This window comes from Salvelinus alpinus, chromosome 2 (genome assembly GCF_045679555.1).
Source record: "Salvelinus alpinus chromosome 2, SLU_Salpinus.1, whole genome shotgun sequence".
In the NCBI taxonomy this organism is placed as follows: Eukaryota; Metazoa; Chordata; class Actinopteri; order Salmoniformes; family Salmonidae; genus Salvelinus; species Salvelinus alpinus.
This window is the reverse complement of record NC_092087.1, coordinates 13,470,603-13,496,670: the sequence shown is the minus strand read 5'-3', so window position 1 is coordinate 13,496,670 and position 26,068 is coordinate 13,470,603. Positions and strand designations below refer to the sequence as shown.

The window sequence follows — 26,068 nt, the reverse complement described above, 5'->3', positions numbered from 1 at the left end:
GGTCCTGGAGTGGCCTAGCCAGTCTCCAGACCTGAACCCAATAGTAAATCTTTGGAGGGAGCTGAAAGTCCGTATTGCCCAGCGACAGCCCCGAAACCTGAAGGATCTGGAGAAGGTCTGTATGGAGGAGTGGGCCAAAATCCCTGCTGCAGTGTGTGCAAACCTGGTCAAGAACTACAGGAAACGTATGATCTCTGTAATTGCAAACAAAGGTTTCTGTACCAAATATTAAGTTCTGCTTTTCTGATGTATCAAATACTTATGTCATGCAATAAAATGCAAATTAATTACTTAAAAATCATACAATGTGATTTTCAGGATTTTTGTTTTAGATTCCGTCTCTCACAGTTGAAGTGTACCTATGATAAAAATTACAGACCTCTACATGCTTTGTAAGTAGGAAAACCTGCAAAATCGGCAGTGTATCAAATACTTGTTCTCCCCACTGTATGTAACACTTATGGTTTATTTATTTACTAAAAACAAACTTCTTCTCGGTTTGTTGCACATGTCAAAAACAATAGATGATCGAGACAGATTATGAAGTCATAAATCTATGCATGAAACATATTTTTAAATATGAAACAAAGCATACAGCCTATAAAGTCTAGATGCACAAATGCCTCTGAAAATAGTACATAACCAACCGTGTCCTTGGACACTGGTCTGTGTAGGGAAGGGGTTATTCACACTGCATTTTATTGTGAATGATTGATTGCATTTTCTCTACTGCTTTTCAGAGGAGCTTTCACAGGCCTATTTATTAATTGCTATTAGATATTTACCTCTGAGCCTGGCTACACGCAAGACCTGCCATGGACCCCATTGTCAGTTTATGTATAACCGAAGTCATTGTAATGCACCCAACCCCCACCCTCCATCAATAACGCAAAGGTCCAGTTGTTTATGCTTCAACAAACAGTAAAAAATTACATGGCAAGTGGCAACATGACGTGTAACCAACCGAATAGTGAACTTAGGTCCTCTGCACAGCTCAAGACCACATTAGCCCACTGAGCTACCATTGGTCTTTAAGCCTCAGGCAAAGTTACTCTGTGTGAGTTGGGAGAACATCCTCCTCTGCTATACTTCACTGCTTTGTTAATCTTTTTTATGAATCAGTTTGGATTAGAATGCCTGTGCCCTGTGTAAATGCCTATCCCCAAGATAACAGTACAGTACATTGCACTACATATACGCTACACTACATAACATTACCCTACACTACACTACTCTACACTACATAACATTACCCTACACTACACTACATAACATTACCCTACCCTACACTACATAACATTACCCTACCCTACACTACATAACATTACACTACACTACATAACATTACCCTACACTACACTACTCTACACTACATAACATAACATTACCCTACACTACACTACATAACATTACCCTACCCTACACTACATAACATTACCCTACACTACACTACATAACATTACCCTACACTACACAACTCTACACTACATAACATTACCCTACACTACACTACATAGCATTGCCCTACACTACACTACTCTACACTACATAGCATTACCCTACACTACATAACATTACCCTACCCTACACTACATAACATTACCCTACACTACACTACATAACATTACCCTACACTACACTACTCTACACTACATAACATTACCCTACACTACACTACATAGCATTACCCTACACTACACTACATAGCATTACCCTACACTACACTACTCTACACTACAGTACACTAGCACCTGCGATAAAAGCCTCTGAACACCCTGCCTTCCCTTGGCTGAACCATCTGTCTCCCCCTACTGGTGCCAATAACACATGCAGTGTTACACGTAACACACATGCCACTTGGCCCAAGGTGTTGGCATCATAGACAATAATTATATAATGCTGTCTGTTTACTATATAATCTGTGCGCCTGTTTTGATGTTTTCTGCCTTTTACATTTTTTAAATAAATTATTTTATTAAATTAGGTCCATAATAAAAAACAACAACAGTTTTTAATAAAATGTAATTGCCAATCCAGAAAATGTGTTGTGAAAAAAAAAATATATATTATCACAGTACAACCGTCTTTCCTAACACATTTGGTCCATTCATAACAGAGCTGTTTTTGTTTTCCACCTTGAACAGAAAGCTACTGTTACTGCAGAGCAAAAACAAAAAGGGTAACCCAAAAAAGAGGTAACACTAGCCTGGTGTCTGTTCGTTGATGACTGGTTCCTCTTAAGATTGCTTATTGCTTGGGTTTTTAGATAGACACAGCCTGTATTGTTGAGGTCTCCTTGTGAAAAAAAATGCATGTTGTAGATAAAAACAATATACTGTTCACAGCTGGTTCAAATCAAATCAAATGTATTGGTCACATACAAGTGTTTAGCAGATGTTATTGCGGGTGTAGCGAAATGCTTGTGCTTCTAGCTCCGACAGTGCAGTAATATCTAACACGTAATATCCAACAGTTTCACAACATATACTGAAAATACACGTACATCTAAGTAAGGAATGGATTAAGAGTATATATGCATATTGTCACGTTCTGACCTTAGTTTCTTTTTTATGTCTTTGTGTTAGGTTGGTCAGGGCGTGAGTTGGGGTGGGCAGTCTATGTTCTTTTTTCTAGGTTGTTTGTTTTCTATGTGTTTGGCCTGGTGTGGTTCCCAATCAGAGGCAGCTGTTTATCGTTGTCTCTGATTGGGAGCCATATTTAGGTAGCCTGTTTTCCATTGTGTGTTGTGGGTGGTTATTTTCCGTTTCAGTGTTTGCACCATACGGGACTGTTTCGGTTGTTTGTTTGTACTTTTGTTATTTTGTTCAGTGTTCTGTTGATTTATTAAATATCTCATTATGAAAACTTACCACGCTGCACATTGGTCCGATCCTTGCTACTCCTCTTCAGACGAAGAGGAAATCCGTTACAGAACCACCCACCAGAAAAGGACCAAGCAGCGTGGTAACCAGGAGCAGAGGGTTCTGGACTCCTGGACATGGGAGGACATTTTGGACGACAAAGGACCCTGGGCACAGCCGGGGGAGTATCGCTGTCCGAAAGAGGAGCTGGAGGCAGCTAGAGCGGAGCGTCGCCACTACGAGGAATTGGCGCGAGGTAACGTGCACGAGAGGCAGCCCCAGAATTTTTTTTTGGGGGGGGGGCACACGGGTAGATTGGCGGACTCAGGTATGAGACCTGAGCCAACTCCCCGTGCTTCACGTGGCAAGAGAGTGACTGGGCAGGCACCGTGTTATGCGGGGGAGCGCACGATGTCCCCAGTGCGCACGCATAGCCCAGTGCGCTACATCACAGCTCCTCGAATCGGCCGGGCTAGAGTGGGCATCGAGCCAGGAGGGATCAGCGCATCTGGTCTCCAGTGCGTCTCCTTGGCCCGGGGTATACTGCACCAGCCCTACGCACGGTGTCTCCAGTTCGCCAGCACAGCCCAGTGCGGCCTGTTCCAACTCCCCGCACTTGCCGGGCTACAGGGGGGATCCAGCCAGGACGAGTGGTGCTAGCTCTGCGCTGGAGACCGCCAGTGCGCCTCCACGGTCCAGTGCATCCGGTGCCTCGGCCAAGGCCTCCTGCATGTCTCCCCAGCCTGGTGAGTTCTGTGTCTGTGCTAAGCACTAACCCTCCTGCATGTCTCCCCAGCCTGGTGAGTCCTGTGCCTTCTCCCAGAGCCAGGCCTTCTGTGTGTCTCTCCAATCCAGTGATAATTCATGGCAAGAAGCCTCCAGTGATAATCCATGGCAAGAAGCCTCCAGTGATAATCCATGGCACAAAGCCTCCAGTGATAATCCATGGCACGAAGCCTCCTGTGAGGATCCATGGCACGAAGCCTCCGGTGAGGATCCATGGCACGAAGCCTCCGGCGACGCCCTCTAGTCCGGAGCCTCCAGTGACGCCCTCTAGTCCGGAGCCTCCAGCGACGCCCTCTAGTCCGGAGCCTCCAGCGACGCCCTCTAGTCCGGAGCCTCCAGCGTCATCCTCCTGCCCGGAGCCTCCAGCGTCGTCCTCCTGTCCGGAGCAGCCGGAGTCTCCCTCCTGTCCGGAGCAGCCGGAGTCTCCCTCCTGTCCGGAGCAGCCGGAGTCTCCTTCCTGTCCAGAGCAGCCTGAGCCTCCTGTCAGTCAGGAGCTGCCGGAGCCGCCCGTCAGTCAGGAGCTGCCGGAGCCGCCCATCAGTCAGGAGCTGCCGGAGCCGCCCGTCAGTCAGGAGCTGCCGGAGCCGCCCGTCAGTCAGGAGCTGCTGGAGCCGCCCGTCACTCCGGCGCTGCCGGAGTCTCCCATCTATTCGGGGCCCGTCTGGCCCCGAGGCCTTGTGAATGTTGACCTGTTTAAAGGTCTTACGGCTACGGAGAGCATGATCACACAGTCGTCCAGAACTGCTGGTGCTCTCATGCATGTTGCAGTGTTACTTGCCTCGAAGCGAGCATAGAATTAATTTCTCTTGTCTGGTAGGTTTGTGTCACTGGGCAGCTCGCGGCTGTGCTTCCCTTTGTAATCTGTAATTGTTTGCAAGCCCTGCCACGTCCGACGAGTGTCAGAGCCGGTGTAGTATGATTCAATCTTAGTCCTATATTGAGGCTTTGCCTGTTTGATGGTTCATCCGAGGGTATAGCGGGATTTCTTATAAGCTTCCAGGTTAGAGTCCCGCTCCTTGAAAGTGGCAGCTCTACCCTTTAGCTCAGTGCGGATGTTGCCTGTAATCCATGGCTTCTTGTTGGGGTGTGTACGTACAGTCACTGTGGGGACGACGTCATCAATGCACTTATTGATGAAGCCTGTGACGGATGTGGTGTACTCCTCAATATCATCAGAAGAATCCCAGAACTATTCTAGTCTGTGCTAGCAAAACAGTCCTGTAGCAGAGCATCGGCTTCATCTGACCACTTTCTTATTGACTGAGTCACTGGTGCTTCCTGCTTTAGTTTTTGCTTGTAAGCAGGAATCAGGAGAATAGAATTTTGGTCAGATTTGCCAAATGGAGGGTGAGGGGAAGCTTTCAAATCAAATAAAATCAAAATAAAATTGTCACGTGTACCGAATACAACAGGTGTAGACCTTACAGTGAAATGCTTACTTACAGGCTCTAACCAATAGTGCAAACAATAGGTAAGTAAAGAAATAAAAACAACAGTAAAAGACAGTGAAAAACAGTAGCGAGGCTATACACAGTAGCGAGCCTATAAAAGTAGCGAGGCTACATACAGACACTGGTTAGTCAGGCTGATTGAGGTAGTATGTCCATGTAGATATGGTTAAAGTGACTATGCGTATATGATGAACAGAGAGTAGCAGCAGCGTAAAGAGGGGTTGTACGCGTCTCTTTGTGTGGAGTAAAGGTGGTCTAGAGTTTCTTTCCCTCTGGTTGCACATTTAACATGCTGGTAGAGATGAAGTAAAACAGATTGAGTTTCACTGCATTAAAGTCCCCGGCCACTAGGAGCGCCACCTTTGAATGAGTGTTTTCCTGTTTGCTTAAGGCCATATACTATGGCCGTATAGAGCTCATTGAGTGTGGTCTTAGTGCCAGCATCGTTCTGCGGTGGTATATAGACAGCTATAAAAAATATAGATGTTAACACTCTTGGCAAATAGTGTGGTCTACAGCTTATCATGAGATACTCTACCTCAGGCGAGCAAAACCTTGAGACTTCCTTAGATTTCGTGCACCAGCTGTTGTTTACAAATATACATACGCCGTCACCCCTTGTCTTAGCAGAGGCCGCTGTTCTATCCTGTTGAAAAAGCTTAAAACCCGCCAGCTGTATGTTAATCATGTCGTTGTTCAGACACGACTCGGTGAAACATAAGATATTACAGTTTTTTATGTCCTGTTGGTAGGATATACATGCTTGTAGTTTGTCTATTTTATTATCGATTGATTTTACATTGGCTAATAGGACCAATGGTAAAGGTAGATTACCCTCTCGGCGACAGATCCTTACAAGGCACCAGGACTGTCGTCCACGATATCTCCGTCTTTTCCTCCTGCAAATGACGGGGATGAGGGCCCTGTCGGGCATCTGAAATAAATCTTTCCCGTCCAACTCGTTGAAGAAAAATATTCCCTCCAGTACGGGGTGAAAAATCACTGCCCTGATATCAAGAAGCTCTTTTCGGTCATAAGGTTCTCTCTGCAACTGGATCCTGGACTTCCTGACAGGCCGGCCCCTGGTGGTGATGGTAGGCAACAACACATCCGCCACGCTGACCTTCAACACGAGGATCACTCAGTGGTGCGTGCTTAGTCCCCTCCTGTACTACTTAAGTACTTTTTGGAGGTATCTGTACTTTACTTTACTATAAAAAATGTTGGACTACTTTTACTTTTACTTCACTCCATTCCTAAAGAGAATAATGTACTTTTTACTCCATACATTTTCTCTGACATCCAAAAGAACTAGTTACATTTTGAATGCTTAGCAGGACAGGAAGATGGCCCAATTCACACACTTATCAAGAGAACATCCCTGGCGTGTCTCTGATCTGACGGACTCACTAAAACACAAATGCTTTGTTTGTAAATTATGTCTGAGTGTTGGAGTACGTACGGTCCTGCCTATTTGTTAAAAGAAATTGTTAATGAATTACGTCGTCTGGTTTGCTTAATAATTTGAAATGATTTATATTTTTACTTTTAATGTGGTTGTGCAAATATACTTAACTATATTTAAAAACCAAAGACTTTTACTCAAGTAGTATTTTACTGGATGATTTTCACTTTTACTTGAGTGATTTTCTATTAAGGTATCTTTACTTTTACTCAAGTATGACAATTGGGTACTTTTTCCCACCACTGGTATAAGGTAATTGAGGTAGCTATGTACATATAGGTAGTGGTAGAGTGACTAAGCAACAGGATAGATCATAGACAGTAGCAGCAGTGTATGTGGTGACTGTGAAAGTGAGTATGCAACTAAGGTTTTAGAAGTGGGGGGACATAATAATAATTATTATTATTTTTAAAATTCAGTCGGATAAACGCTCCAAACAGCCTACCCGACCACTTGGAGGCGTCCGAGCAGTCGGGTGGGTTCTGCTCGGACGCACATGCAGGAACGCCCTGAATTGCGGCCCGCAATTGCGTCCTCCGCGAAACCAGCGTCATTTGCGTAAATTCTCTACTTAGTTTCGTTTTTTCGTAATTAGATGCGGTATTCCTCAAAATAAGATACGTAATATCCTAAAGCAAATTTCGTTCAAATGTGCCATGTTACGTTGATTACGCAGTTATCTTCATAATGGCGACCGTGCTGGAGAAGCGCCTATGCTTGTGAAAATGAAGCGAAGAAGTTATTTATTTTAATATAACGCCGGGGTTACCCATAGGAGGACGTTGCATCGAAGACAGCGGCTTTCCCAGTGTTTGAATTACAGTTTTGGTCCATTGGTAGCCCGAAATGATGAAGTTAAAGTTAAATCAAACCCGGACATACGATGGGGATGGCTACAAGAAGCGGGCCGCCTGTCTGTGCTTTAGGAGTGAAAGTGAAGAGGAGGTGAGGACGAGGATGCAGGGGTATAGAGTGGGCCGCAGTTCAGGAAAACCAAAATAGCTATACCTAGCTAGTGTTTGTCATTTGCTAATTGGGAAGGTAACTTAGCTAACTGTTAGCTACTGGTTTTGGTGTGTTGGTTTGTTTTGTTGAATCAGCGAACAGGTCGACCACCCAGGGATATCTAGCTAGTTAACGTTGTGATAGCTAGCCAAATGTTGAGCTAACTAACTAGCCAGCTAACTTGGTAGCTGGTAACTACAAAGAGTGTGCTATTTTATTATATCTAGCTAGCTAGTTAACTCGTTGCGGCTAACCAAACAGTACAAATATTACTAGCTAACGTTAGTTGCTTGCCACATTGTTGGTTACCTAGCTAGCTAGGCTAACTAACGCGAAGCCAATTAACGTTAGCTACGAGAGTAACATAATAACCAGTGCGCTAGCCAGCACTGTATCTTCTTGATATCTAGCTAACATATTGTTAATGCTAACTAACTTTAGCTAGTATATTTCTGGTTATAACGATCACTTTAAACACAATGAAAATCAATGTTTAGTAACATTGTCAATGGCTCAAAACTAGTATCGATTCGTCATTAAAATGAATTTAGCTAGCGCCAACTACTAGTTAGTTAGCAACATTTGCTAGATGGATAGCTACCGTTAGCTAAATAGCTAGCTATGGGCCTCCCTTTGCTTGGATGGGACTAGCAACAGGTAACTTGACTGGAACTACCACGACCTAACCGTGCTTGTGATCGAACTAGCTACCTACCCAGTTATTCCTTCAATCTAGCTAACAAATCACTTGAATAAGTCTACTAGCTGTTTTATCTGGAGGTCAGCTAATAACCCATTGCATCACTCATATGACCCATATTATGGGTGCCAACCTGGCTAAAGACAAGTCAGTGTCACCAAACCATCTGTCATCACTGTCTGTGGTAATCCATGATTTATATTGCTCTACACACGCCATTGGTTGTAATGTTTCTTGCTTGTTTATGCGATGGAACTATGCCTAAATTATGCATGCATAATAACTATATGCATTAGGCCAGGGGTGTCAAGCTCATTCCATGGAGGGCCTAGTGTCTGCAGTTTTTTCCCTAATTCAATTAAGACCTAAACAACCAGGTGAGGGGAGTTCCTTACTAATTTGTGCCCTTAATGCATCAATCAAGTACAAGGGAGGAGCAAAAACTTGCATACACTTGACCCTCTGTGGAATTACTTTTGACACGTGCATTAGGCGATCTGTTCTTGCGAATGTCAGGTGTAATTTGAATATGACTGACGTTTTCATCAACACAGTAAAGAAGCGGGCCGTAGAGAAGTTGTCTCAACAACACGCTCTGCTGTGTTTACATTGAAACCTGAAACTCTGGATTTGGTGGTGCTCAATGCTGGTGCTCAATGCTGTATCCTCTTACTGCAGGTGCTGTTGGTGAGTAGTAGTCGGCATCCAGACAAGTGGATCGTCCCTGGTGGAGGGATGGAGCCAGAAGAGGAGCCCAATGTAGCTGCAGCACGAGAAGTCTGTGAAGAGGTTAGCTTCTTTCACTCTCATTTCATTGACTGTAATCATTCAAACTATATTCCCGCCCTGTATCCCCACATTTGAGGGAACCTGTAGGTGTCTTCCATAATTGTTATGGATATTGGAGATGTTGCTCTCTTTAGGTGTGGCTTTTGGGGTAGACATAATCAATGTTTTTTTTTTTCTGCAAACCACACCCCTTGATTACAAATGGCAACAAGTTGTTGAGATTTGCCCATGTGAGTAGGCTTTTTACCTTGATATAGCTTGTTGAAAGATCGCTCTTTAAGTTTTGAGTTGAACACATGTTAATCCATGTTGGTCAAAACACATCCGCTTTGGGCGGTGCAGTTGGTCTTGATCATACTCTGTTTGTGTACTGAAAAAATAAAGGCAACATCCACAGTAGCTAAGCAGACAAGAATGTTGGTGCCAAAGGAAGTTTGGCGACTAGTATTTAGCCCGCTTCGGGCTAAATGTGTCAATGTGTCGTTCATACATGCATAATCACGAAATTCCTAGTTTTGAAAGCACCTGTTCACTGGAAGCAGTTCGGTGCCATTCCCCCCCCATGGACCTACCACCTAGCAATTCAAGTTCTAGCCAATAAGCTTCAGCCCCTTGCCATTTGAGTGACAGCTAGCAAGATGCTCAAACAGCAGAGTGAGAGCAAAATGACATGGTGCACATATCTGCACATATGTGACGTAGTGTGCAACTTTTGGGGACCACTTTTGGCTCCTAGCGCTACTTTCAGAACTACTGGCTAAAAAGTATACAAAAGTACCAAAGAATCTCTTTAAAGAGATACTTCTGGATTTTGGCACTGAGGCCCTTAATCTACCTCCCCAGAGTCAGATGAACTCGTGGATACCTTTTTTTTTTTATGTCTGTCCAGTATTAAGGAAGTTAGGAGGTAGTTTCGTGAGCCAATGCTAACTAGTGTTAGCGCAATGGCTGGAAGTCTATGGGTATGTGCTAACATTTGTGTGTTGACAATGTAGCCTATTTTGTATTTCAACGTTGATGCCTAGTCACTGTAATTGAACCATGACGATTGAATATTTACATTTGAGCCCAGGGACTTTTCTTCACCGGGGGGGATGAAGAGGGTTTCTCTGTTGCCAAGTAGGGCCTAAATAATCAGCAGATTCATTCTATTGGGAGGTATCCCATGTCATGATGTTTTAGAGCTGGCGAATATGAACAAAAATCCATATTGCGATAAAACATTTTTAGATAACGATAAATAAGCGAGAAATTATGCATAATTATTTTGGGGGAGGTGCTAGAGCTGGGCGATATGGACAAAGTCATATTGCTATAAATGTAACTATTTTGCTCAATAACAATAAATACAACGTTTTAATGGACATTTACTTTACATTAGCAGCAGGGCTCTAGACAAAAATAACAGTGCCAAGTAAGATTACTGAGATGGTAGCCTATGATTTAACAAAGTAAGTTATTTCATCTAAAATATACAGGGAATGCATTATTGTTATGTGCAGCCTGGCAAAATAGGATCCAGAATTATCCAATTTTATTTTTGACTCTTCAAATAATTTTCGGACGTCTTTGTGCAGGCTAGCTATATTATTCACCACCTGATGAAGTGGGAAAATTATGATTTTGTTGTTCTATAGCCATGTAGGTTAATTAATTAATCTATCAGTAAATGTAGGCTAATGTCCTGCAAAAACTTTCCAGCGCTAGGCCTAGGCTACTTGATGTAGCATCTCAGAAAGTTGTCCAACAGCCAGACTGAGACGGGGCGTTTGATTTCACCACCTGATAGACAGTTTTTAGTGGGTCATTAGATGGAGAATAAAGAGCAGACTGAGCGCTGTACTCCAATCTAATTTTATTTGTCACATGTGCAGAATACAACGGGTGTGGACCTTGAAATGCAGTGAAATGCTTACTTACAAGCCCTTAACCAACAATGCAGTTCAAGAAATGGAGTTAATAAAATATTTACTAATTAAACTAAAGTTAAAAATAAAATAAAAAAAGTAACACAAGAACGAGGCTATATACAGGGGGTACCGGTACCAAGTCAATGTGTGGTGGTACTGGTTAGTAGGAGTAAAGTGACTAGGCATAGATAATAAACAGCAAGTAGCAGCAGTGTAAAAACCGGGAGGTGGGGGGGGTGCAATGTAAATAGTCCGGGTGGCCATTTGATTAATTGTTCAGCAGTCTTATTGTTCACAGCAGTCATCCCTCGCAGGATGCTGATATCATCTTTTACCCTGGCTGCTCACTGCTCAGTAAGTTAGACATAAGTCCAGCAGCTGAGCTGACATCTCTGGCTTGGCTTGCCCATTGATTTTCCATTGGGCACAGTGTTTTGTGTGTGTAGACATCACATCGGTAGCACAGTCTCTTAAGGTGTTGACTAGGGCTGAGATTTGCCAGGGACCTCAAAATACAATCTCACGATACCTGCAGTGCCTTCAGCAAGTATTCACACCCCTTGACTTTTTCCAAATGTTGTTGTTACACCCTGAATGGATTAAATTGCTTACACATAATACCCTATAATGTTAAAGTGGAATAATGAATTACATTTTTATTTTTGACTGATTTAATTAAATGAAAAGCTGAAATATCTTCAACCCCTTTGTTATGGCAAGCCTAAATAAGTTAAGGAATATAAATGTGCTTACTAAATCACATACTTGCCCTCTGTGTGCGATAATAGTGTTTAATGTGTTTTTTTTTTAATGACTACCTCATCTCTGTACCCAACAAATACAATTATCTGTAAGGACCCTCAGTCGAGCAGTGAATTTTAAACACAGATTCAACCACAAAGACCGGGGAGGTTTTCCAATGCCTCGCTAAGAAAGGCACCTATGGGCCTATGGGTAGATGGGTTAAAACAAAAGCAGACATTTAATATCCCTTTGAGTATGGTGAAGTTATTAATTAATTACACTTTGGATGGTGTATCAATACACCGCCACTACAAAGATGCAGTCGTCCTTCCTAACTCAGTTGCCGTAGAGCAAACTGGGGTACGCCAAATAAAAATGTGATACATGTTTTTTTTTAAACATTGTTATTATAATTCTTTCCTCCACAATTTCAGCTGTATTCATTGACCTGGCCAAGGCTTTCGACTCTGTCAATCACCACATTCTTATTGGCAAACTCAACAGCCTTGGATTCTCAAATTACTGCCTCGCCTGGTTCACCAACCACTTCTCAGACAGAGTTCGGTGTGTCAAATCGGAGTGCCTGTTGTCCGGACCTCTGGCAGTCTCTATGGGGGTACCACAGGGTTCAATCCTCGGGCCAACTCTTTTCTCTGTATACATCAATGATGTCGCTCTTGCTGCTGGTGAGTCTCTGATCCACTTCTACGCAGACGACACCATTCTGTATACTTCTGGCCCTTCTTTGGACACTGTGTTAACCAACCTCGAGACGAGCTTCAATGCCATACAACTCTCCTTCCGTGGCCTCCAACTGCTCTTAAATGCAAGTAAAACTAAATGCATGCTCTTCAACCGATCGCTGCCCACACCTGCCCGCCCATCCAGCATCACTACTCCGGACGGTTCTGACTTAGAATATGTGGACAACTACAAATACCTAGATGTCTGGTTAGACTATAAAATCTCCTTCTAGACTCACATTAAGCATCTCTAATCCAAAATTAAATCTAGAATTGGCTTCCTATTTCGCAACAAAGCATCCTTCACTCATGTTGCCAAACATACCTTCGTAAAACTGACTATCCTACCGATCCTTGACTTCAGCGATGTCATTTACAAAATAGCCTGCATCGAATTTGCTGAGTAGAGTGTTGGAGGCTATCACAGTGCCATCTGTTTTGTCACCAAAGCCCCATATACTACCCACCACTGCGACCTGTATGTTCTCGTTGGCTTGCCCTCGCTTCATATTCAAATCAAAGTTTATTTGTCACGTGCGCCGAATACAACAGGCTCTAACCAATAGTGGAGTGGAGACAAATCCACTCGCTCCAGGTCATTGATAAGTCTCTGCTAGGTAAACCCCTGCCTTATCTCAGCTCACTGGTCACCATAGCAGCACCCACCCGTAGCACGCGCTCCAGCAGGTATATTTCACTGGTCACCCCCAAAGCCAATTCCTCCTTCGGCCGCCTTTCCGTCCAGTTCTCTGCTGCCAATGACTGGAACGAACTGCAAAAATCACTGAAGCTGGAGACTCATATCTCCCTCACTAGCTTTAAGCACCAGCTGTCAGAGCAGTTCACAGATCACTGCACGTGTACATAGCCCATCCAACTACCTCATCCCCATACTGTTATTTTATTTTGCTCCTTTGCACCCCAGTATCTCTACTTGCACACTCATCTTCTGCACATCTTTCACTCGTGTTTAACTGCTATATTGGAATTATTTCGCCACTATGGCCTTACCTCCTTTATCCTACCTCATTTGCACACACTGTATATAGACTTTTTCTATTGAATTATTGACTGTATGTTTATTCCATGTGTAACTCTGTGTTGTTGTTTGTGTCGCACTGCTTTGCTTTATCTTGGCCTGGTTGCAGTTGTAAATGAGAACTTGTTCTCAACTAGCCCAACCGTGAAATAAAAAATGTAATAAAGTTTAAAAAAAATCAAACAGTCCATTTATATTTTCCAATGGAGCTATACATTTGGGTGAGGTTTTTTCTCACCTGAGTAGCCTCGTTTCACTGCCCAAAAATACAATTAAACCATCTGGTGTAGAGCGAAATAACAACACAATGTCAAATACAGGTAGCCTAGTCAAATAATTAACATCCAATCACATTAACCGTTACTCTCTCGCAGGAATTCCACTAACGGTCCGTATGTAGCCAAATGTAGCTGCTGCTCATTCCATTTGCTCAAAAATTTATAAATTTTTTTTTTTTTTTTAAAGTAAGGCCCACGTCCATAGACACATACCAGCTCTACTGGTAGTACTGCTACTACCAGCAGTACTACCAGCTCTACTGGTAGTACTGCTACTACCAGCAGTACTGCACCTGTCGATGACACAAGTTGTTCTGCTTCCACGAGCACATCCAATGCTATCATTAGTAGTTCTACATTTGTCGTTAGCCCAGCTAGCATGGACACTGACAGTTGGGAATTTGATGCAACCGAAGAGCTACTGCCCCCTTACCCGGGAAAGCACTGAACAACAGACGGGAACGTTGGACCATCGAAGAGGCGCAAATATTATGAGAACTACATTGATTTGGGGTTCACTTATATTGGGAGTAGTGCCTTTCCTCAGCCACAGTGTGTTATATGTGCAAAAGTACTATCTCACAACTTGATGAAACCTTGACTCTTGCGCAGACATTTAGAAACAAAATATGCCCATTTGAAAAATAAGCCACGGGAGTTTTTTGAGCGAGAATTAAGACTACTTTCGAGTAGTAAGACATGTATAAAAGCAATAGGTGCCATTTAATAAGAAGGGGCTAGAAGCGTCTTATATGGTGAGCTACCGAGTGGCTAGGCCAGGGAAGTCCCATACTATCGTGGAGGACGTAATTATTCCTGCTGCCGCGGATATGGCTGGGACAAGGCTGGGGGAAATGGCCAAAAAAACAATAGACAATGCCATCATCAAACAGCACTGTTTCACGACGCATCAGTGACATGGCAGGAGATGTTTTGAAACAATTACTGCTTCGCATACAAGCTAGTGAATTCTATGCTGGATGAGTCAACAGGCGTGGTGGGCCTGGCACAGCTCCTGGTATATGTCTGTTACATTTATGGGGGGGTTCAATTAAGAAAGACATCCTCTTCTGCAAACCACTGGAAACTAGGACAACAGGATAGGATATTTATAAAGTACTGGACAGCTTTGTGACATCAAATGGGCTTTGGTGGTCAAGATGTGTTGGTATCTGTACTGATGGTGCAAAAGCCATGACAGGGAGACCTAGTGGAGTGGTAATGTGCGTGCAAGCAGTTGCTCACGACGCCACTTGGGTACACTGCAGCATCCACCGGGAGGCTCTTGCTGCCAAGGGAATGCCTGACAGCTTGAAAGACGTTTTGGACACTACAGTGAAAATGGTTAATTTTGTTAAAGCAAGGCCCCTGAACTTACATGTATTTTCTGCACTATGCAATGATATGGGCAGCGACCATGTAACGCTTTTACAACATACAGAAGTGCGCTGGTTATCAAGGGGCAAAGTATTGACACGTTTTTTTTTTTTTTAATTGAGAGACGAGCTTAAAGTTTTCTTTACTGACCATAATTTTCACTTGTCTGACCGCTTGCATGATGATGAGTTTCTCACACGACTGGCCTATCTGGGTGATGTTTTTTCTCGCCTGAATAATCTGAATCTAGGATTACAGGGACTCTCAGCAACTATATTCAATGTGCGGGACAAAATTAAGGATACGATTTCAGAATTTGGAGCTCTTCTCTGTCTGCATTAACAAGGACTCAAGCTTATGGACAATGTCAAATGTGATATAGCACTTGAGAGTTGGTTGTGTAATTACGCAGGTACTTTCCCGAAGCTGATGACACAACTGGATTCGTTATCCCTGTGATGCCCTGCCTCCAGTCCACTTACCTATATCTGAACAAGAGAGCCTCATTGAAATTGCTACAAGTGGTTCTGTGAAAATTTTACTTAATCAGAAGCCCCTGACAGATTTCTGGATTGGGCTGCGCTCAGAGTATCCTGCCTTGTCAAATCCCGCTGTTAAGACACTGATGCCCTTTGCAACATTTACATTTACATTTAAGTCATTTAGCAGACGCTCTTATCCAGAGCAACTTACAAATTGGTGCATTCACCTTATGATATCCAGTGGAACAACCACTTTACAATAGTGCATAGTACTAGGGCTAGGCGATATGACCATATGTATCGTGTGACGATAGACGTTTTTCTATCGTTTCATATTGTTTGTTTCATTGTGTCGCAAATCACACTCTTTACGGCAATATTTTTTGTCAATTGGACGACGCTTTGCCTTCTTCCACACGTGCCATGTGGAAGGAAATTTGCAACACAAACAAACATGGAGGAGAGTGAACATGGCAGGGAGACACGGAGCTCGTACCTAAAAGGGGATACTTCGGTCGCATGGATGTGGTTTGGGTATGAAAAGTCTGACACAGACCAGAAAACCGTCCTCTGCAAAATATTCCGCAGGCCGGTCCCGACAACAGGCTCAAACACCACTAACCTCTTACCACCTATGCAAGAATCATGCGAAACAGTACGGAGAGAGTCTACGGATGAGACCCAAAAAGTACAGTAGAGTGCTCAAAACAAACCCCCGACTCTGATATTTTGCCCGCGGCACCCCATATGTCAACGAATCGCGAAGATGGAACGAGATAACCGCTGCCGTTACAGATTACATCTGCAAAGAAATGGCCCCGTTTTACACGGTCGAGAAACGGGGGTTACGTGAGTTGGTGCTAACCCTCAACCCAAGATACCAAATGCAAATTGATATGTGACACGTATTAATGCCAAAATAACATGCAAAACTGGCAAGCCCCCAAAAATATAAATATTTATTTTTAGGCCTATATTTATTTTGTTTGCAACATAGTGTTTTCTATTTACCCCTTTTAGATTTTATACATTAATATTTTGTTACATGCTTAATTGAACATTTGCACAAAGGTTCTAAATAAAAGGGGAAATAATAGTGGTCTAAGGCACTGCAGTGCTAGCTGTGCCACCAGAGATTCTGGGTTCGAGCCCAGGCTCTGTCGCAGCCGGCCGCGACCGGGAGAACCATGGGGCGGCGCACAATTGGCCCAGCGTCGGGGACCATGCTAGAATGAAATCCATAGCCCTACTGTCGCCAACAGCACCTTGCTCAGTCAATCCCACAGCCATAGCAACCACTGCCCATAAACACTAATGGAAATCATTTGTATTTTTTATTCACATCAAGATATTGTTTTTGTGCTAGTTTGCTGTGCCTGCACCAGAACTCAAGTATATGTCATAGCTTGTTCTCTATCTTCTTTTTAAATACGGAGCCAATTTGTTTTCAGTACTTTTATTCCCATGGCTGATCAACTCATTTTCTCATGGCTCTCTTGTCCCTCTGCAGCAGACATATGGTGAGCAATATGTTTTGTCATACCGACCTTATGCCATACCGGGATATTCGGTAATACCGACACTGAAGATAAGGGGTGCTGTTTTCAAACCCCACTGATGCTCTGTAATCCGAAGGTTAGCAATGCTAACAAGTACATGTAAAATGCGAACTAAATGCTAACAATTTTATATTAAAAATATTTTCTAGAGTTTCTGACCTAAACTATACAAGTAACTAAAAAATGCTATTAACAGTTTGCTGCACGCACAAAAACAATATTAGCCAGCAAGGCTCTTGATCCAGGATGGGATTCTCTGTTACCAAGTGAATGCTTGATTTTTGAAAGAAGCTAGATAGCAACTAGCTACTGAATGAGCAAACCAAAGGCACAACTGCAGAGCATTTAGCACATTTTAGACAGTTAATTTAATAGTTATAAGATATCTAGCTGGCAAACATTTAGTTGTGAATTCCATACTGTAATTAGATTGCCTGGCGCATGCTGCCCAACAGTGAGTGACTCACAAGGCTCCGGTCTCGGCGTAGTGTGCCTGTAAACAAACACCATGTGACACGTGACTATTAAAAGCTTCATAATAATGTGACCGCTGAAATGAAGAACGCAACGTTCTTCATCCCCTAAGGTATTGCGCAAGTTGACTGCAGGCATTTACTTAAAGTAGCTATGAACATTGAATTGTATTAAACATTTCAAAGAAAGAGTTAACGGTATTGAAAAAAACATCCCGTGGCTTTTTACAAATACCCCCGGTATACGTTATACCGCCCAATCTATAGGCAAGTGCCTTCCAAAAGTATCAAACTGAGTCAATCCATCTCCAGTGCTGCTGCTGGTTTAAACCTCATAGTGCACTCCGTTGTAATCGGTCATAACCCTCACTCTAATTCTGATGGCTATTTGACAAACCACCCAGCTTCTTATGCTGCGTGGTTTGGAGTCCGGCCAGGACTGAAAGTCATAAGAACAGGTCAAGGGTTATGGATCGTAGTAGTGATTGGGAGGGAGGGGGTCGATGCAGTTACATATCGGGATATAATTTGACGATAATGTCAAACAAATTGACTCCGTTTTCTTTCTTTTTTTTAAGATGAAAAACAAAATATATTGGGCTCCCGAGTGGCGCAGCAGTCTAAGGCACTGCATCTCAGTCCTAGAGGCGTCACTACAGACACCCTGGTTCGAATCCAGGCTCTATCACAACCGGCTGTGATTGGGCGGCGCACAATTGGCACAGCGTCATCCGGGTTTCACCGGTGTAGACCGTCATTGTAAATAAGAATTTGTTCTTAACTGACTTGCCTAGTTAAAGGTTACATTTAAAAAAAAATGTCAGTTTGTTTTCCGCACTGATTTCCATGACTGATCAAAACTGTTTTCTCATGGCTCTCTTGTCTCTCTGCAGCAGACATATGGTGAGCAATATGTTTAGAACGTCGAATCACAATATTGAATCATAATACATTTAGAATCGCAATACATATCCTATGATCACCAAAGTATTGTAATAATATCGTATCGGGAGGTCCCTGGCAATTCCCAGCCCTAGATAGTCAAACTACAGTGTCCACATCCACTCGTCCTCAACTGACCTGACCCAGCAGAGTCCAAATAGACTGGAATGCAGCTCTAATGCTCATGTTCTTCACTCACGTTCTCATTATGATGCGGAGGGTGGCCATTTTTGATTAGAGGAGGTGGTTGAGAGTAGAGGTCGACCGATTATGATTTTTCAACGCCGATACCGATTATTGGAGGGCCAAAAAAAAGCCGATGCCGATTTATTTTTTATAATGTATTTGTAATGATGACAATTACAACAATACTGAATGAACACTTATCTTAATTTAATATAATACATCAATAAAATCAATTTAGCCTCAAATAAATAATGAAACATGTTCAATTTGGTTTGAATAATGCAAAAACAAAGTGTTGAAGAAAGTAAAAGTGCAATATGTGCCATGTAAGAAAGCTAATGTTTAAGTTCCTTGCTCAGAACATGAGAACATATGAAAGCTAGTGGTTCCTTTTAACATGAGTCTTCAATATTCCCAGGTAAGAAGTTTTAGGTTGTAGTTATTATAGGAATTATAGGACTATTTCTCTCTCTACGATTTCTATTTCATATACCTTTGACTATTGGATGTTCTTATAGGCACTTTAGTATTGCCAGTGTAACAGTATAGCTTCCATCCCTCTCCTCGCCGCTACCTGTGCTCGAACCAGGAACACATCAACAACAGCCACCCTCGAAGCAGCGTTACCCATGCAGAGCAAGGGGAACAACTACTCCAAGTCTCAGAGCGAGGGACGTTTGAAACACTATTAGAGCGCAACCCGCTAACTAGCTAGCCATTTCACATCGGTTACACCAGCCTAATCTCGGGAGTTGATAGACTTGAATTCAGATCACAGCAGAGCTGCTGGCAAAACGCACTAAAGTGCTGTTCGAATGAATGCTTACGAGCCTGCTGGTGCCCACCATCGCTCAGTCAGACTGCTCTATCAAATCATAGACTTAATTATAACATAATAACACACAGAAATAGGAGCCGTAGGTCATTAATATGGTCGAATCCGGAAACTATAATCTCAAACAAAACATTTATTCTTTCAGTGAAATACGGAACCGTTCCGTATTTTATCTAACGGGTGGCATCCATGAGTCTAAATATTCCTGTTACATTGCACAACCTTCAATGTTGTCATAATTACGTAAAATTCTGGCAAATTAGTTCGCAAAGAGCCAGGCGGCCCAAACTGTTGCATATACCCTGACTCTGCGTGCAATGAACGCAAGAGAAATGACACAATTTCACCTGGTTAATATTGCCTGCTAACCTGGATTTATTTTAGCTAAATTTGCAGGTTTAAAAATATATACTTGTGTATTGATTTTAAGAAAGGCATTGATGTTTATGGTTAAGTACACAACGGAGCAATGACAGTCATTGATTGATTGTTTTTTTAAAGATAAGTTTAATGCTAGCTAGCAACTTACCTTAGCTTACTGCATTCGCTAACAGGCAGGCTCTTCGTGGAGTGCAATGTTATCAGGTGTTAGAGCATTGGACTAGTTAACTGTACGGTTGCAAGATTGGATCCCCCGAGCTGACAAGGTTAAAAATCTGTCGTTCTGCCCCGTTGTTCCTAGGCCGTCATTGAAAATAAGAATGTGTTCTTAACTGACTTGCCTAGTTAAATAAAGATTTTTAAAAAATTAATTAATTTTAAAATTTTAAAAAATCGGCAAATCGGCACCTAAAAATACCGATTTCCGATTGTTATGAAAACTTGAAATCGGCCCTAATTAATCGGCCATTCCGATTTAATCGGTCGACCTCTAGTTGAGAGGAACTGAAGTCTAATCTTAATAATTAGGCCTAGGCTATCCAAACCCTGCCTATTCACCAGTCAGCCCAGTGGTGGTCTTCCCCATATTATCTGGTTGAAGGCATGAAGAGTGTGGGATTGATACTGGGCTATACTGCCTATGGGGTCCAGGTTTATTAATAGGCTGAAACTGGAACCTGAAGAAGATACATACTGCTGGCATCCCCTAGTAATATATAAACCTGGCCCAGTACCCCTCAGTCTCTGGGAGTTGTGTACAAAACGCCTTAAACACCTTCTCATATCTCCCTCACTAACTTTAAGCATCAGCTGTCAGAGCAGCTTACAGATAATTGCACCTGTACATAGCTCATCTGTAAATAGCCCACCCAACTACCTCATCCCCATATTGTTGTTTATTTATTTTGCTCCTTTGCACCCCAGTATCTCTACTTGCACGTTCATTTTCTGCTCATCTATCACTCCACTGTTTAATTGCTGAATTGTAATTATTTCGCCACAATGGCCTATTTATTGCCGTACCTCCCTAATCTTACTTCATTTGCACACATTGTATATACGCTTTTCTGTTGTGTTATTGACTGTACGTTTGTTTATTCCATGTGTTACTCTGTGTTCTTTGTGTTGCACTGCTTTGCTTTATCTTGGCCAGGTCGCAGTTGTAAATGAGAATTTGTTCTCAACTGGCCTACCTGGTTAAATATATATTTTTAAGGTGTGAACTTTGGTGCGTTGAGGTACTGCTGTGTGCCGTTTTTGATGTATTAGGATAATTGTGTGAAAGATGATTTTTGAAAGGCATCTTCAGGACATATTGTAGCACAGGCTACACAACTAATTCATCGCTCATTACTGCAGTGACACAGGCCCTTAAGATTGAAAGAATGATGTATTAGTTCCTTAGATATGTGTGTTGATTCGCTTCCTTGTTTGTTTTTTTGTTCAACAGGCAGGTGTGAAGGGGACTTTAGGTCGCCTAGTTGGAATTTTTGAGGTGAGTTTATGACCTTACTAGGCATGCTTAATGTGATTTGGGAGTGGAGAGAAATATTGACTTTGTTCTGAATTTTTAAAAGATAGTTAATATATATCTTACAGAACCGAGAGAGGAAGCACAGAACCTACGTCTACATTCTTATCGTAACTGAGGTCCTGCAAGATTGGGAGGACTCTGTCAACATTGGTGAGTGGCTTTCATTTTTAAATCTGATTACACTAGATTGTTTGAATTCTGGTTATAGTTGTCTCATGTTTGTCTTAACTTGTGCTTAACTTAAATGGTGTCTGTTCATGTTCCTTTAACAGGGAGAAAAAGGGATTGGTTTAAAATAGACGATGCCATACAAGTGTTGCAGTGTCACAAGCCTGTGCAGGCCACCTACTTCGAGCCTCTCAAGGAAGGTTGCCTGACCAGCAACGGGACGCCCCTGGTGGCCACGATAGGCGGAGAACTCTCACCCACCTACAACATCAACCAGAGCTCTGTGTCGGGTATCAGATAACTAAAACACAACGCTGACACAACCCCCAGGAGCTCTCGCCACCACTCTCTCTCTTACTTCTATTATTTTTATCTCAAATACCAACATGGGTTGCCTTGCCAACTCTTTTGTGCCAGAGTTGTGGCGCAGACTTGACAGGTGTTGGGTGAAGATTCTGAAACACTTTGTAAATGTAATTTTTGACCCTTTTTGTTATTATTGTATTGAAAATTGCATGAAGCATCCCTCACTCCCCCATTCTACTACCTTAACGCGCCCTTAGCGTGGTGTTTATTGAATGCAAGAACTACTTTTTACTGTTGTGATGTAAAAGTGTATACTTAGTGCTTAAGCTCAAGGCTTTCAATGGTATTTTATGTATTTTGGTTATTTTCTGTGAATGAATGTGGCCAAGAGTGTTCCCTCTTAAGTATAGGAAATTCGAGCCCGACCGTTGTTTTTTTTGGGTCCGATTCAGATTTCTTTTGGGGGGTAAAACGTGCCGATATACAGTTTTACAGCTGGGAAGTGAGTGTTGTTTTTTCCCCCACACTGAATTCTTATAAATTACCATCCAAGAGAGCAGTTGTTCAATAACTATGCCTCTAATGTTGATTTCATACATTGTGATAATGACCCATCATGAGAATGGCGGCAAGTGTTCAGATCAGCATGAGATTCCCATTTTTCATCTTATTTATTGAATATCGGTGGAATTTTCTTCCGATAGTGGTAAAAGGCCAATATCTGCCGACAATATCGGTGAACTGATATATCGGTCGGCCTCAATAGAAAATGTTCTCTGTATCTGAATGGACAGATTGTGGAAAGTTACTTGTTTTGCATGAGCACTGGTATGTTTTGTCTTACACATTGGGGTGACCTGACACTGATTGTGCAGCAATTGTGGTAACCAAGGTCTTTGAATTATCTTCATTTAGCTCTGTATTGTGGTTATTGGTGTTAATATTTTGCAGGTTTCATTCGAAAGACTAGGCCCTTTTCTACATGGAGTTATGACCCGATTGTCAAGTGTACATTTTCCCTTAGTCTGGAAGCTAGCCAGCCATTTCAATATTACATTTTGGGCAACAAATATACTATAGAAAGGTCTACTCAACTAAAGATGTAGAAAAGTCTCCTATAGAGATTTTATTTCTCCAGTGTCTATATCTATTTTAATGTTCCCCTAGTCTGTTGATAGTGGTTCACTATACACTAAAACAGTTGGCAGATCCCCTACCGACCGAAATGTATCCGTTTTTATCATTTGGAATTGCATGATGTGAACGACTGCAGTCTTCCTCCATTTATTTTCCAGAGGGTGAAAGGACTGCGGCCTGCAGTGCCTCTATGGACTGACTTACCTTCACCCAACACATAACTCTTAATCACATTTTCAGATTCTCCCGACTCACATTAACCTCAGTTTATAGCAGATGTTTACATTGTTCATAGCATTTATTTATCACACCAGACAGCTAGATGGGTATTTTAGATTACTTTTCAGTAAGGTATTTTTTAGTATAGAATCTGCATTCCTGAACAAACACATGATACCTACCTGCTTGACATTCAAAGTCATGGAATCTAAAATGCTGTCTTGGCAAGATGCAGAACAAATGAGCCTTGTACAGTTGGATACTTTGTTTTTAACATGTAAAAATGCTTTTGGATAGTTTTTTGCTCTCTTAAACGTCTGGCAAAAGTCTCTCTAGCCTACCTGCGATACTTGCCTTGGATGTGGCATGGAGCAGTGGTTCAATACTGTGAAACTGGAGGGGCTGTAGATGGCATGTAAGATGTTGTATCGTAAATTTTTTATTTCTGTTTAGAACAAAGGTGAGTGTACAAATGACAAAAACAGTTTCTCTGACGCATTTGTGAGTGCTATATGTTGCTCAAACATGGCTGTAGAGTTGACTCGATTCCCAAACAAGCGGTGATGTTGGGTTTGGAAGTTTTGTTGATGAGTTGCTTTGATACACAGTACATAAGGGCTGGGGTTGAGAACTCAAATGATATAAGCAGCTGAGATGCCGCCTCAGATGTTCTATGAAGACCATGTGCAACTGAGGCCGAGGTAATAAAGTGAAGTTAATCACAGTTAACATACAAAGGACTCGATTCAATCACATCCGCGTTAGCCGACATCCTCATAGCGGTTCTCTTGGCTGTGTGGAACTGCATTAGAGCTGTCAAATCCACTGGCAGCTCCTGGCATTATACCTAGAGCGGACATTGCCATTGGCTGCACGGAGTCACATTAAGAGAAACCCCATGTAGCCTTGTTTACAAGTTGGAACACTGGAATGTGAGATATAATTTACACTTCGATTAGGCTTTTACACTTCGATTATTTTGTTTTCTGATTTTCAATTTGAGCATTATTTTTAAATAGTGTAGGCTCTCGTTCTAAGCTTCTAATGCAAGTTGGACGGGTGTGGCATTGTAACAATGATCAAGAGCAGCTGCACACTGATTTGATGGCTCCAACACAGTTGGAGGTGTCGGCTATTGCCGGTTAACTCTTATTCTAATTGAATTTAGGCCGAAATGTAGATTCTCCGCTGAGCACTTCCAAACCACTAGTCTACCATACATGGCAGCACTGCGCTGTTATGACATTATCCTAGTCTCTGACAACCAACGCTTATACTTACAGGCCACTACATCTCCCCCGTTATCTCTTTTGCCCCGTCATTGTTTCAGTAGCTCATCATTCGCTCTCCAAACGGAGCGTTATCTATGTTCTCCCCAATCCCAGACTCAATGATGTAGGCCTGTTCTCTAATTGGCAATGGATGTGAAATATCTTTAAGGGTGTAACTAAGTTGAGTGGATGACATCAATAGAAATGCTACAGGAATCCCCCCCTCCCTCTCACAAAGGCCTAGGACTTTGAACCAAGATGTATTGCTTTTTAAATGAGCTGCATCAATGTTTGGGGGCAAAGTCTTGGAACTGTCTAGTGAAGACCGGATCCTTTCCAATATCACCTGTCAAACCCACAGAGCAGAATACATTTAGACCTGTATTTCAATTCTGTGGTCAGCCTCCCTTAAAGTCCACCATTTTCTTTCAATGATAATGATTTAACAATCAGCTTAGAGCTGGGAAATCGGTGTGACTGACAAAGGTGTTCTACTGAAAATCGGTACGAGGGCAGGCAAGCGCGGGGAGAAAAAAAATGGATATCATGTAACAGCCCATCAATGACTATTTGTTCTTTAACCTTTGTCAATTTTATTGTGTCCCTGACAAGATGTGTTGTACATGTGCTGCTTTAGCTAGAGGCTCTCCGATACACGACTAAAACCTAAAGTGTATGTTTTCCCCTTTCCATATCACAATTGCTAACTTATTTTAATGCAATGGGCAATGAAAGTTGAAGTGGATAAGGATTTATACATGCATTTCTCTTCCTAAGGGATGATTTTACACAGCACTGCTGTCAAAGCCTTGAGGATGAATGAAAGTAGGAAGGATGCATTTCTAAAAGGCCCAAAAGCGACCTCTGCTCCAATAGGCCATGGTCCTTCAACACACTAGATATTGGAAATCACATGACCACTGGGAAACGATTAACACCAGCTAGTGGCCAGGCAGTATTCTGCAACAACCCACGTGAAAATGTTTTGCCTCAATGTTCAGTTGAGCATTCTGCAGTATTCATGGCATAGCATTTAATTGGGATAGTGGTTAACAGCTTGATCCTTTTTCAATTGGACCGTCCACCAAGTCGGGTGATACTCCCACTATGTACAAATTGATTAGGCAAAAATCGTAATCCGATGTGATTGTGTAAAAAGCTATTTGGACTAGCTAATATGTTTCCATTTCCCTCAACATAAGCTCTTGACCTCAGCCTTTTAGTTTCCCTACATATTTGTAGTAAAGGTACATCTCTGGAATTTTATTTCTCATCATTTGGGACTGTGGAATAAACCAGTGGACTGAAGATTGTAATATAAAAATGTGCCAACAAATAAAAACACCAGTATTTCAGATCTGGATTCAATTTGCTTTTATGAACCATCACGTCTAGCTGCTTATTCTGCTTTTAATAGTTGTTGATTA

The 26,068-nt window shown here is 42.3% G+C and overlaps 1 protein-coding gene across 1 annotated transcript; it reads left to right on the top strand.

Annotated features, from left to right (window-relative positions):
• The first annotated feature begins 7,162 nt into the window (after positions 1–7,162).
• LOC139542589 (diphosphoinositol polyphosphate phosphohydrolase 1-like) lies at positions 7,163–25,996 on the top strand. The gene is made up of 5 exons (XM_071348202.1): positions 7,163–7,508; positions 8,947–9,057; positions 21,457–21,501; positions 21,606–21,690; positions 21,813–25,996. The coding sequence occupies exons 1-5, from the start codon at positions 7,410–7,412 to the stop codon at positions 22,007–22,009; spliced, it is 537 nt and encodes a 178-aa protein (XP_071204303.1). The 5' UTR covers positions 7,163–7,409; the 3' UTR covers positions 22,010–25,996.
• Positions 25,997–26,068: the final 72 nt, after the last annotated feature.

Coding starts and splice junctions, on each gene's coding strand:
- LOC139542589 (XM_071348202.1), top strand. CDS start 7,410: ATGATGAAGTTAAAGTTAAATCAAACCCGGACATACGATGGGGATGGC. Junction 9,058..21,456: donor CACGAGAAGTCTGTGAAGAG/GTTAGCTTCTTT, acceptor TTTGTTCAACAG/GCAGGTGTGAAGGGGACTTT. Junction 21,691..21,812: donor GGAGGACTCTGTCAACATTG/GTGAGTGGCTTT, acceptor TTCCTTTAACAG/GGAGAAAAAGGGATTGGTTT.